This window comes from Hemicordylus capensis, chromosome 1 (genome assembly GCF_027244095.1).
Source record: "Hemicordylus capensis ecotype Gifberg chromosome 1, rHemCap1.1.pri, whole genome shotgun sequence".
Taxonomy (NCBI): Eukaryota; Metazoa; Chordata; class Lepidosauria; order Squamata; family Cordylidae; genus Hemicordylus; species Hemicordylus capensis.
The window spans coordinates 410114048-410127003 of record NC_069657.1 but is presented as its reverse complement, the minus strand read 5'-3'; the positions used below and the strand labels follow the sequence as shown (position 1 = coordinate 410127003).

Here is a 12956-nt window from a genome sequence, read left to right as displayed (position 1 = left end):
ATTTTGATGGAAAGAGCCTCTTTTCGGACTCCACTGATGATACCATGGAGCAGAGGAAGAAATCCAAGAATACCACGAGAACCTTCATGTCGCAGAAGTTCATGTCCAACAGATACCAGCCTTATCAGAGGCAGCAGGGTAATTTCTGATGCAACAAGCGGAAAGAGTATAGAAGGCCGTATAATTGCTATAATCGCAAAACATATGCGCCTAAGAACAGGCCTGACCAGCAAAACAGGAATAAAACGGGCCAGCAAGGCAAGCAGCATCCTTGACCTGTACCTGAGCCCACTGATTCTCAACAGAACGACAACACCTTCAATTACCATTCTATCGTTCGCCACAAGGACCAACATCTCCTTGGGGTTAGCCAGAAATTCAGTCAAACTGGCAATCCATGCCCCAGCATGGCACCGTATAACATCGGACCCGATGGGTCTTATGCATAATCCAGATGGGTTATGCGATAGAATTCAAGACTCTGCTAGCGTTTACAGGGATGAAGTATGCTCCTGAGACAGCAGCTCTGAGGGAGGAGGTTGAAGTTCTGTTGGAGAAACAGGTGATCTCGTCGGTGAAGTGGGCTCAAAGCCAGACGGGCTTCTACTCAAGGTATTTCAAGATCCCCAAGGGGAATGGAGGAATTTGCCCGATTATGGACTTCTGGTGGTTAAACTTGTATGTCGATGTGCGAAAGTTTCGAATGATAACGTTGCAAGCAATCCTCCCTCTGCTACACAGAGAGGGTTGGATTGCAACGTTGGATCTCAAAGATGCCTACTTCCATATCGGGATACAGGTGAACCACAGGAAATTCCTACGCTTTACAGTGGGCATGCAGATCTAAAAGTACAACGTACGGCCCTTTGGCCTAGTAACAGCCCCAAGGGTGTTTACAAAATGTATGGCAGTGATTGTGGCCTATCTGAGGGTTCAGGGCGTCTCAGTACTTTCCGTTCTTGGACAATTGGCTCATCACTGAAAAAATGAAGACACAGATGACTGGCCACATAGGAATTGTGTCATCCCTCTTGGAAGACTTAGGGATAAATATCAGTTGGGAAAAGTTGCATCTGGAACCGACCAAGAGACAGCAATACATAGGTGCAGTTCTGGACATGGACAGCCAAAGAGCGTACCTGCTGTAAGTCAGGTTCCAGCGTATCCGTGAAATGGTGAGATGATTCAGGGCTGCACCTCAGCAGAAGGCCAGGACAATCCAGGGCCTCCTGGACCTGATGGTGCGATATGCAAAACTCAGAATGAGGAAACTGCAGACCTGGTCCTGCAGTTTTTCTGTCCCAACGTGGACTCTCAAGCCAAGTTTCCGGAAATTCCAGTAAAAGTCCTGAAATCATTACTATGGTGGATGAACCCCACAAACCTCCTAGAGGGGATGCCATTCAGATCACCAGTACCAACATTAACACTGACAACGGATGCCTCTATGCAGGGTTGGGGAGCACACCTACAGGACATGAGGGTACAAGGGTGCTGGACTGCCCAGAAATGCTGTTTACGTATAAACTTCCTGGAGCTGTTGGCAGCATACAAGGCACTCCAGAAATTCCAAAACACCATGGAGAACCACAGAATACTGGTGCAGATGGACAACACGACCGCGATATCATACATCAACAACCAAGGAGGCACCGTGTCCAAACCCCTTTGCCAGCTCAGTCTGCAAATCTGGAACTGGTGCATTGCACAGAACACCCATCTGGTGGCCATCCACATAAAGGGCAAAGACAACACGCTTGTGGAAGCCTTGAGCACGTCTCCTGTTCTACAACAGCACAAATGGGAGCTAAATTCCACACTTCTGGAGGAACTGTTCGCCTCGTGGGGGACCCCAATGGTCGACCTCTTTGCCACTGTGCAAAACAAGAAATACAGACAGTACTGCTCCAGGATGGGACTTGGAAATTGCTTCAAGGGCGATGCCTTCCAGTTGCTCTGGACTTGCAGTACCTTTTACTTATTTCCACCATACCCACTACTGAACAGGGTGGTGGCCAGGTTGCTTCAGGACAGGACCAGGGCAATTGTCATCGCCCCGTGGTGACCCAGACAACCATGGTTCCCACAATTGCTCAGCCTCACTGGCCAAAATCACAGGAGGCTGCCGCAGTGGCCGGATCAGATATCCCAGGACAACGGCCAGCTGCTGCACCCGAACCTATCCGTCCTGAATCTCACGGCATGGAGGATAGGCTATTAAGAAAGATTTTGAGAAATAACAGGAAGGAGTCCACTAGAAAGAACTACGAGGCCAAATAGAGGAGGTTTTCCACCTATGCAGCGTCCAAGCACTTTAGACCTAAGGACGGCTCATTGCGAGAGGTGCTATTCTACCTGACCTTCCTCAATATGCAAGGATTGGCCAATGTCTCCATTAAAGTGCACTTGGCAGCTATTTCATCCTGACACAGGGGTTGGGATGGCAAGACAGTGTTTATGCACCCTTGATGCAATGACTTCATGAAAAGGTTAAACAACCTGTACCCACCAATTAGTGCACCAGTGGAAAAGTGGAGTCTTTCCCTGGTGCTTTCCTCACTGATGGAAAAATTGTTTGAGCTGATGGCTACCGTAATCCTGAAGTTGGTCACCTTGAAGACCTTGTTCCTGGTTGCCATTACATCGGCGAAGAGGGTCAGCGAGCTACTGGTGCTGCGTGTGGATGAACCGTATACTAAGTTCTACCCAGAGAACGTGGTCATGTGCTTAGATCCTGACTTTAGACCAGTGATTCTCAAACTTGGGTCCTCAGGTGTTATTGGACTCCAACTCCCATAATCCTCAAGCAAAGGCCACTGAGGCTGGGGATTATGGGAGTTGAAGTCCAATAACACCTGAGGACCCAAGTTTGAGAATCCCTGCTTTAGACCAAAAATCATCTCTGATTTCCACCTCAATAATGATATCATACTGCCTACCTTTTTCAGGAACCTGTCCTTGCCTCTAGAGCGCGCTATGCATTCCCTAGATGTGCGTAAGGCTATCCTTTTCTACCTGAAGAGAACACAAAAGATGAGGAAAACAAAGCACTTATTTGTGGCTATTAAAGGCCTGCACAAGGGGCAGCAGCCTTCTCAACAATGTCTGTCATTCTGGCTTGTGGAGGCCATAAAGGTGTCATATGACTTACAGAAGGTGACTCCGCCAGCACCTATAAAGGCGCACTCTACCAGAGCTTATGCAACCTTGGCAGCGCATCTGTCAGGTGTCAAATTCAAGGACATCTGCTTGGCTGCCTCCTGGGCATCGGATCAAACCTTCGTCAAGCACTATGCATTAGATCTTCGGTCTTCAGCAGCGGCAGAGTTTGGCAGGGCGGTAATGAAGAGAATTTTACAATAGCTTGCAGATCCCACCACCGGTGAGGTAGCTCATGATTCACCCTTGTTTATGGATGTCGCTGGAATCACTATACAGTTAAACAGGTTGCTTACCTGTAACAGATGATTTGGTAGTGATTCCATGACATTCATAAAACCCGCCCAACCATACCCGCTGCAGACTGCAAGCGAAAAACGTGCTATACTGCAGGCTAGGACGTGCTAGCTGTGACAGACAGGCAAAACATGAGAGGATGAAACTCAGACTGATTCAAGGGGGCATCATTAGTCGGCCTTCAAGAAACTGAAGAGAGGATGCCCAATTGCCTCTATGAGTACTTCAGCGCACGTGCAGGAGGCGGTTGAGGGCATCGCAAGGAGCTAAAGAATTCTACCCGAAACTGGTCTGCGCAGGCGCAGAGCCCATGTTTATGAATTGGAATTATGCGCTGTGTGAAAAAGCACCTCTTTTTGTTGGTCCTAAATTTCCTGGCCTTCAGTTTCATGGGATGACCCCCATTCCATGAATAATTTTATACAGTTCTATCATGTCTCCCCATAGTCACCTCTTTTTCAAACTAAAAAGCCCCAGATGATGTATCCTTGCCTCATAACGAAGGTGCTCCAGGCCTCTGATCATCTTGGTTTCCCTCTTCTGCATAAGATAGTATAAGCTGCCTTATACCAAGTCAGACCATTGGTCCATCTAGCTCAGTATCGTCTACACAGACTGGTAGCAACATTTCCAAGGTTGTAGGCAGGAGTTTCTCCCAGCCCTATTTTGGAGATGCCAAGAAGGGAACTTGGAACTTTCTGCATGAAAACATGTAGATGCTCTTCCCAGAGTGGCCCAGTTCCCTAAGGCAGGGCTGCTCAACTTTGGCCTTCCAGCTGTTTTTGGACTACCACTCCCATAATCCCTAGCCACAGTGGTCCATAGCCAGAAATTATGGAAGTTGTAGGCCAACAGCTACAGGAGGGCCGAAGCTGAGCAGTCCTGCCCTAAGGGGAATATCTTCCATGCTCACACATGTAGTCTCCCATTCAAATGCAAACCAGGGTGAATCCTGCTTAGCAAAAGGGGCAATTCATGCTTGCTACTACTTTCTGTATGTACATAGAGTTAAGGCCAAACTAGATATGATATTGGGAGGTCTGATATCAGTGTTTTTCTTAAATTCAGAGTAATTGGGGTTGGGTGCAATTAGGTTAGAGATGTGCTGCTTGGTGGGGTAACCTTTTTCCTGACCTAAATCACCTTCCTGAAACTGCTATTTGCCCCATGGGGAGAGTCCTACAGTAACATACATATATGCTGTAGAGATTCCTGCATATTTTCCTCAGTGGACCCATAGTAGCCTTGGGCAGCAAGCACTTTAGAGAAGCAAAGCAGTGCTGGGGGAAAGGGTAAAGCTTCTTCTCCCTAAAGCATTGTGACCCTGATGTGTGATTCCTGTTCTCCCCAGTTGCTTTTAACCTTTAAAAAATGATATCTGATCATGTTTTCAGTTGATTAATTGTTTGTCTTTTAGGGACTTCAATAGATTTTCCATAGTTTGTTTATAGGAATATGATATCTAACATTAGGATTTTTTAAAAAGGCATTTGAAGCCATTTCATTCAATGCTTTTCCTTTTTTGTCTGTTCTAGTTACAGAATTCATCTCCGATTACCACAATGAAAAGCTCAGCTATGAGAGGTATTATAATATTTGAAACCTTATTTTGTAGACCACATATTGCATTTTAATTCTCTGCAAAAGGAACACATATTTATTTAGATGTTTTTAACATTACATTTTCTGGAGGGCTAGTCTGATGCAGTAAAAGCATAATGGATATATTGTGGCACAAGTTTTACTTACTTCATTAGATGTATATAGTGCTGTCCTTGGTTGGCAGGCAGGCAGGCAGACAGACAGACAGACAGACAGACACACACACACACACAGACAGAGCCACACAGAGGTACAGAGAAAAAAAGATGGGGAAATAAGCTCAGCTACATAATTTGAATTTATTCACCATGGGATAATAGGAAATTGAATCCTACAAACTCAGACTCCACAGAGCTCTTACCTATAAGCATAGGCCCTTACCTGGCTACCAATTTTCTTAACCTTTTTCTCTCATCAAGAATATACTAGGGATGTGCAAACCAGTTTGAATTCAAACTGGTTCGCTTAGAAGGTTTGAACTCAGACCAAACAGGGCATTGCATTGGCAATGCCAGTCCGAGTTCGAACTGATCAAGCCAGGTTCGGTTTGAGCCTGTTTGAGCCGGTTTGAAGGTTCTAGAGGCCATTTTAGATGTTGTTCTCCATTTTGTGTGATTTGTGTTCCTTGATTTCTTAGGCTGAGCTCTTGCTTCCCTGTTTGGCCAGATGAGTCTGGCTTTCTAGTAGGCTCTGCACTGTGCCAGTCTTTGAGAACTGGCACCCTGTTCGCCAGGAGAAGGGTAAAGGTGGGGGCTCCCAAAGGAGGGAGTTTCAAATCCTATTTAAAGCCAAGCCTCTGGCCTAGCAAAAGCACTCTGGCTGCAGTTGCTGCTTGGCTTCCTTCTGGCCTGGTGCTGCTGGTGTGGTGAGAGTCTGCTTGGCAGACTGCTGTGTTTTTGTTTCCAATCCCATATTCCCTTCTGCCTGTTTCTCTGCCCCCCCCACTTCTCTACCCTGCTTTAAATCTCCCCCCCAGTGTGTGTCTGTTCTGCTGTGTGTTTGTTCTGCTGCTTTTATCCCCCCCCCACTGAGTGAGTTAGTGAGTGTCTGTCTGTCTCTCTCCCCTCTCCTCTGGGCCGGGGGGCCCAGGCGCTTTGCCCTTGGCCTCACTCTGGCCCATTTCCCTAACCCAGTCCCCACTTTCCCCCACCTTTTTTGCTTTTGGTTACTGGCTGCTGCTTTTAAATCTGTTGGCTGAGTTGAGATCCTCCTCAACTCAGCAGCCACTGCCAGTTGTTTTTTCTTTTATTCTGGGTTCTTTGGGGTTCCCCCCTTGTTTTCTCTGGAGCAGGTGATTTTCTTCATTAATCCTTTTCTTGCTGTGCTTAGCACATTGCCTGCTCCAGAGTCCAGCACCTCTCTGTCCTCCCCTTTCCTTTCCATCCCCATTCCCACAACCTTTTCCTCTACCAGCCTTTTTATTTGTTTTCCCAGTGTTTCTACTTTTAATTTGTTTTTTGGGTGGGTGAAATAGCTGGAAAGCTCTTCATTCTGCCCTACCCCCGCCCCGGCTGTGCCAGCCTGTCACTGGTCTGGAATTCCTTTTTTTTTGTCCTGACCATTGTGGGGGGCAAAAGATCTCCAGGACAACAAGGTGATAAGTGATTACTTTTTGTTTGGGTTTGGAGAGGTATATTTTATGTGTTTTTTCTTTACAGGTTGTTTCTTGTTTTTACAGGTTCTCCCTTAGTTGCCCACCCTTGTGTATTTTATTGCATTGTGTTTTATTGTATTGTATTGTAGTGAGCGGAGTGGGTGGGTAGGCTTGTTTTTAAAAGAGTTTTCTTTAAATAGGGTTTCTTTAAAAAAAAGTTTACCCCCAATAGGTTTTTGTTTTAAAGGTTCCTCCATAGGCTTTATTTTTTAAAAAGGTTTTTCTCCCCAAATAGGTTTTTTTGAACCCCGCCCCTCCATGTTGCAAGCAAAGCTCACAGCAGGGTGGCAGGCAGAGGTGGGTCCCCAAGCTGGTGCAGGAGGCGGTGGGGGGGAGGCAGAGAAGATGGAATCCTGGGGTCCCACAGGTCTCCATCAGCAAATTATTTGGCCCAGGTGAGGCGATGGCATGAAGGCTCTTTTATCCAGAGGAGCCTGCTGCCGCAGAACTAGTTCCTAGACCAGTGGCAGGTCCATCGGGTGGTGCGCCACCAGTGTTGCCACCCCGTGCAGAGCCTGGTGGTGCGGGGGGCTCTCCTGCCAGGGAAGCTCCTTCTGTGGTGGGGGTAGAGGGCAGGGACTTGATGGCTGGCAGTGCAGCCAGATTTCCCCTTCTTCTTGTGGCCCTTCCAATGTTCCTCTTGCCAATAAGTGGTGGGGGGGGGGCTGATGATGCCCAGGTTGTGGTGGAGTCTAGTGCTGGGTCCTCCCAATCTGGCTCTGAGGGGTAAGGGTCTGTTGTTGAGGTGGAGGGGGCGGCCCCTCCTCCAGTGAAGCTGGACCCTTCTTCTTCCGCACATTGTGGAAGGGTGGTAGGTGACAGCAGTGGGCAAGCACCAGCAGCCCCCAAGAGGCCCAGGACGGCACCCAGGGCATATGAGGCCACCCAAAGCAATGATGTTTGGTGGCATTTTGAGGTCCCTCAAGGTCCCTCAACTGCTGCTTGCTGTGTCCACTGCAGGGCACAGGTCAGTTGGGGCAAGGATGCGAAGCATCTGGAGAAAACCTCCATGTGGCAACACATGTGATGGCATCACCCAGATCTCCTTGACTCCACTGGCAGCGCTAGTGCACCTTATGTGCCTGTGACTAGCACTGACAAGGGCAGTACATCAGCTTCCATGAAGCAGGGCACACTGCTAGTCAAGTGGTGGATGCAGTCGTCTGGCAAGAAGCGCCCTGGTCACATGGACCCAAGTCTCCACACCCGCCTGATGGAGATGATGGCCACTGATGACCAACCGTTTCAGGTGGTCGAGAACTCCGGCTTCCACTGGATACTCCAGCTGCTAGCACCCGACTACACTATCCCCTCAAGGACCATATTCAGCCAGAACGTGGTCCCCTCCCTGTACTGGTGGCCCAGGGAGCTCATGTCAGCCATGCTGTGTGCAGCACCAGCTGGCACCAGTGTGCATTTCACTACTGATCTGTGGAACAGAGTGAGTTCAGCCAGAACGTGGTCCCCTCCCTGTACAGGTGGTCCAGGGAGCTCATGTCAGCCATGTTGTGTGCAGCACCGGCTGGCACCAGTGTGCATTTTGCTACTGATCTGTGGAACAGAGAGAGTGGGATGCATGCTGCTTTCCTGGCCCTGACTGCCCAGTGGTGGGGTCTGGAGAGAAGGGACCTCCAGTGCTGCCTCTGGCTCCAGAGTGTCCCACACCGCATTTCGGCACAGGTGGGCTGTCTTGCACGTGGAGACCTTGGATGTCAAGCACACCAAGGAGGAGGTGGCAGCCGTACTCTGTCGTCAAATTGAAGAGTGGATCGGTGGGTTGCCACACCTCTCACGGGGCTTCATTGTCACAGACAATGGGTCCAACGTCACTGTGGCAGTAGAGTCAGTATTGTAGTGTGTGAACATCTGCTGCATGGCACACATGCTCCACCTGACTGTCAGGGATGCCCTTGGCCTCAAGGAGGCGAAGGCATTGAGGGAACATTGCCGCCCCATGGTAGGTGCTGTTGCTGCCATGGCTACGCTTGTGGAGAAGTCCTGCCAGATTGCATCCCACTTCCTCCGGAGGGAGAAGTCCAGATGCCTGCTTTGTGAGCAGAAGTGTGTCCATGGGCTTCCACAACATCTCATCCCCTCAGATGTAGATATCCGATGGAACTCCACCTTCCTCTTGTTCTAGCGCCTGCTGGAGCAGGAGGTGGACCTTGTCGACTTGGTGAGGAACAAGTCCTTGGGCATGTGCAACCTATCCAATGTGGAGTGGAAGCTCATGTCTGAGATGGTGTTGGCACTCAAGCCCTTCCTGTTTTCCACAAAGAGCTTGTGTGGCAAACACCACTCCTCTGAGCCAGGCCCTGCCTGCGGCTCTTCTCCTGGAGAAGCTGATGGGTGAACTCTGGACTTCGCTGACCACACCAGAGGGGTGTGCTCTGGCTGTAAGGCTGAGGGCCGGGGTTGTCGACAGACTGGTCGATGAAGTTGGGTGACAGGGAGGAATATGTCCTGGCTTGTCTATGTGACCCAACCATCAAGGGCAATGTTGTTTGCGTGGATGACTTGCCCAGGTGGAGGGACCTCCTGGTCTAGAGAGTTAGGGAAGAGGAGGTCACTAGGACTGGCAGAGACCAGGTGGGTGGTGATGGTGCACCCGCTGAGTGTGGGCGACCCTTCAGCTCCCACCCCTTTTTCTTCCAAGTCCAGCTGTGTGGCATCCCAGGCAGCGGCACAGCAGGCAGTTCCTCCCACTAAATGAGCCCAGTGGTTTAAGCAGGTGTGCCTTGGCACCTTGCCCGGTTTGCGGGAGGCTCGGTCTACCAGGCCCACCAGTGCTGCTCAATGCATTGCCCAGTACTTGGAGGAGCCTGTGGAGGAAGACCCTGAGATGGACTGCGCACAGTTCTGGGCAACCCACTGCCAAGCCTGGCTGGACCTGGTGGTGTTTGTTGTGCGCCTCCTCTCCTGCCCACCAAGCAACAATGGGAATGGAGGAGGAGACACTGGGACAGACCTTTAAACCGAGTCACGATCCTGGGTCCTCCTCCGTCTGTGCACCATGTGCAGATCTCCATGTGTGGGGAATCATGGGAGAGGGGAGCCATCATTCTCTGGCCATCTTGGTATAGCAGTTCAGCCTTTCTGGGGTGCTGGCAAGGGTGCACTTGTACACATGGGCAGGCATGCTGGCAGGGGGCACTGTTTTGCAGAAGCCTGTCTGCGGTCCTCAAGACAAGGAGAACAGTCTCTAGGATAGCCCTCCCCACAGCTCACCTGCACACTGCAAACTGGCTTTATTCAGAGCCCCATGGCCTGACACTCTCATGAGAGAGGTGTAGTTGGGAAAAGAAGATGTATTGCTCTCTTGAATCAGTTATTATTTGTCTGGGCATTTCTTTCTTCTCCCCTCCCCCAACAGTGGTTCTTCACATGATTTGTCAGGGGGTGGCCCCATGGCCTTTCCCTCTCATGCCTGCCCAGTTACCCCTGAGTCAGGTGGCTGGATCCTTGAAAAAGGATCTGGGGGAGGAAAGCCTGCAGGGCACGAACCTCCCAAAAGGGGATACGGCTGCACCCCCTTCCCCAATTTCTCTTTGGAAAAGATAGAACTTGGCTACTAAGGATTCCCTGCTGGGCGCTGCCTTTCAAAGCCTGCCAATAGCACCCCCATCCAAAGCATTTGCATGGAAGGTGCAGACCAGGGAACACATAGGAAGCTACCATATACTGAGTCAGACCATAGGCCCATCTAGCTCAGTATTATCTTCACAGACTGGCAGTAGCTTTTCCAAGGTTGCAGACAGGAGTCTCTCAGCCCTATCTTGAAGATGCTGCCAGGGAGGGAACTTGGAACCTTCTGCTTTTCCCAGTGTGGCTCCATCCCCTGAGGGGAATATCTTGCAGTGCTCACACTTCTAGTCTCCCATTTAAATGCGACCAGGGTGGACCCTGCTTAGCTAAGGGGACAAGTCATGCTTGTTACCACAAGACCACCTCTCCTCTCCTCAAGACCAGCTCTTCTCTCCTCAGGGGCTGCAGCATGGACCCTTAAGCACATTCAAAATTTCTGGGTCCAGCCCAGCATGGCGCCATATGCAGATCTCCAGGCACAGGTATTCCTGGGAGTAGAGAACTCCAGTTTCCAGCTTCCCCAGGATGGCTCTGCTGCCCATGGGGGATGCATGCAGGGGGTAGAACATTTCCACATGGGTGGGTGGGCTGGCAAGGGGCATGTTTTTGCATCAGCTTGGCCAGAGTCCCCAAGACATGGAGGGCACCATTCTCGATGGCTGCCATCCAAAAAGCAACCTTGCTCTATTTAGAGCCCCTATGGCCTGACGCTCTCGTGAGAAGGCTGTCCATGGGGAAGGGGGATGTTTTGCTGTCAGGCATCAGTAGAGTTCTCGCTCAGCAATTCTCTCCCCTCCCCTCTGATATTCCTTCTCATGAGTTGTCTGGGGGTGTCACTGTGGCCTGGCACTCTTGAGCTGTGGTTTTTGGTGTAGGCTCTAATGGAGGTGCATTCCTGCAATCCAGATGCCTGGCCCTGCTCATATGTAAGTCTGGGAGGCATGAACCCCCACAAAGAGGAAGGGGCTGAGCTCCCCTTCCCCAACTTACATGAGAAAAAGTAGAACTTTGCTGCTCTTGAATCCCTGCTTGTGGTAGCCCCTAAAAGCTAGACAGAAGCGCCCCCAGGATATTGGCTTCCTGGCCGTAGAGGGGATGCCCTGCATATGCTGGCTATCCTTGTTATGAGGGGGCCTTTTGCTAGGGCATACCTGCTTACATGGAAGGAGTGGGCGCTCGAATCGGGCGTGGACCTTCAAACTCATTCAAAGCTCCTGGGTTGGGTCCGATGTGGCACCATATTCAGATTTTGTGGCATTTGGATTCCTGGGAGAGGAGAGCCCTGGTTGCCAGCTCCCCTGGTATGGTTAGCCCCCACTTTGGGGCCACGGGCAGTGGTGTGCACACACACATGGGTGTGATGGCTGCCAGGGTACAGGGTTTGACAGTGGCTTGGTGGCATTCGCTGAGACCAGGACAGCATTTGCCAAAGTGCCTGTCCACGCAGCTTTCCTGCATAGAGCATCCTCCCTCACTCCCCTTCCACTCTCAAGAGAGAGTGGTCCATGGGACATTGGGCTACTTTTGTCATGAACTCACTCGACGGAAGACGCTGACCAGAAATATATGACACAATAGCCAGTAGCTCAAGTTTCAGTTTTATTGCTAAATAGTCTGGTTTAATAGTCTCACCAAGAAAACAGAAGCGAGGAGTGAGAAGCCCAAATTCCAGAGTTACAATCTCTCCAACAAAAGCCCCAAGCAGATTTGAGGTGTTGTTTCCAGCAGTTTGTTCAAGGCACAGGCTGCCTGATTTATAGTCAGCAGCCATGTGCACTTAATCAACACTCCACCCCCACCAGCTGCCATAGACATTTTTCCCGCCTGCGTTCTCGGGGAGATAGTGGCCATTCAAACTCTGGCTCAGATCCTGACCATTCTATCCAAAGATCACCTGGCCTTGTTGGCCCCTTCTGCTCCAAACACTTGCCCTGGCCTGTCTCAATTACCTCCCCATTGACATTACGGGCCTGCTCCTCCTCAGACACCTCCCTACTTTCTAGTAAGTCACCTGCCTCCCACTCCTCTCCAATGTCCTCGAGTGGGGGCATGACAACTTTGCAGTGTACAGCATGAGTACCACCTTGCACAACTAGAGCACAACTTGTACATTTGCAGTTAATGCGCACAGACAGTTCTTCTTATGACAAAGACTTAGGGAGGAAATATCCCCACCCAGGAAAGTGGCTGGGCCCCCCTTCCCAGCCCTTTCTGTGTAAAAAATAGAACATGGCTGCTCCAGCTTCCCTCCTTGGGTCTGCCTTTTGTACTTAGCCCCCCCTGCGAAACCATTTACCCCCATCCTGGCGTCATGATGGGGTGTCCTGCTTGTGCTGCCACTTGGAGCGTTTGTGCTTGTCAGCATACATGACTGTTGCTCCCTTCTTGAAGAGCAAAGCACTGAGTGCCCATCCTGTCACCCCATGCTCTCTCCCTACTGCTTGCCAGTGGGGAGCAAGGGTTGGAGTGGGTATCGGGGGTGCCCCCGAGCAGATGTGCAGCTTGACAGGCTGGCCAGTCCAGGATGGGGTATGGCGGCATCCCTGTAGCCTGGTAACTCCATAGCAGCATGTCTGACAAGAGGCATGTGGCCAGTTTCTCAAGAGGCTGCCAGTAAGAAGTGCTAAAAGCATGGAGCAGCCACATCCTCAGGCGGGTC

At 50.4% G+C, this 12956-nt stretch overlaps 1 protein-coding gene across 14 annotated transcripts in view; it reads left to right on the top strand.

The window, feature by feature from the left end:
• Nucleotides 1–12956, top strand: part of DNAH14 (dynein axonemal heavy chain 14) — a 477343-nt gene that overhangs the window by 108708 nt on the left and 355679 nt on the right. For all 14 annotated transcript variants that reach the window (XM_053307834.1, XM_053307849.1, XM_053307840.1 and 11 more), the window contains one exon: nt 4992–5040. In XM_053307834.1, the coding sequence (XP_053163809.1) occupies nt 4992–5040 (49 nt within the window). The remainder of the gene's footprint in view (nt 1–4991; nt 5041–12956) is intronic.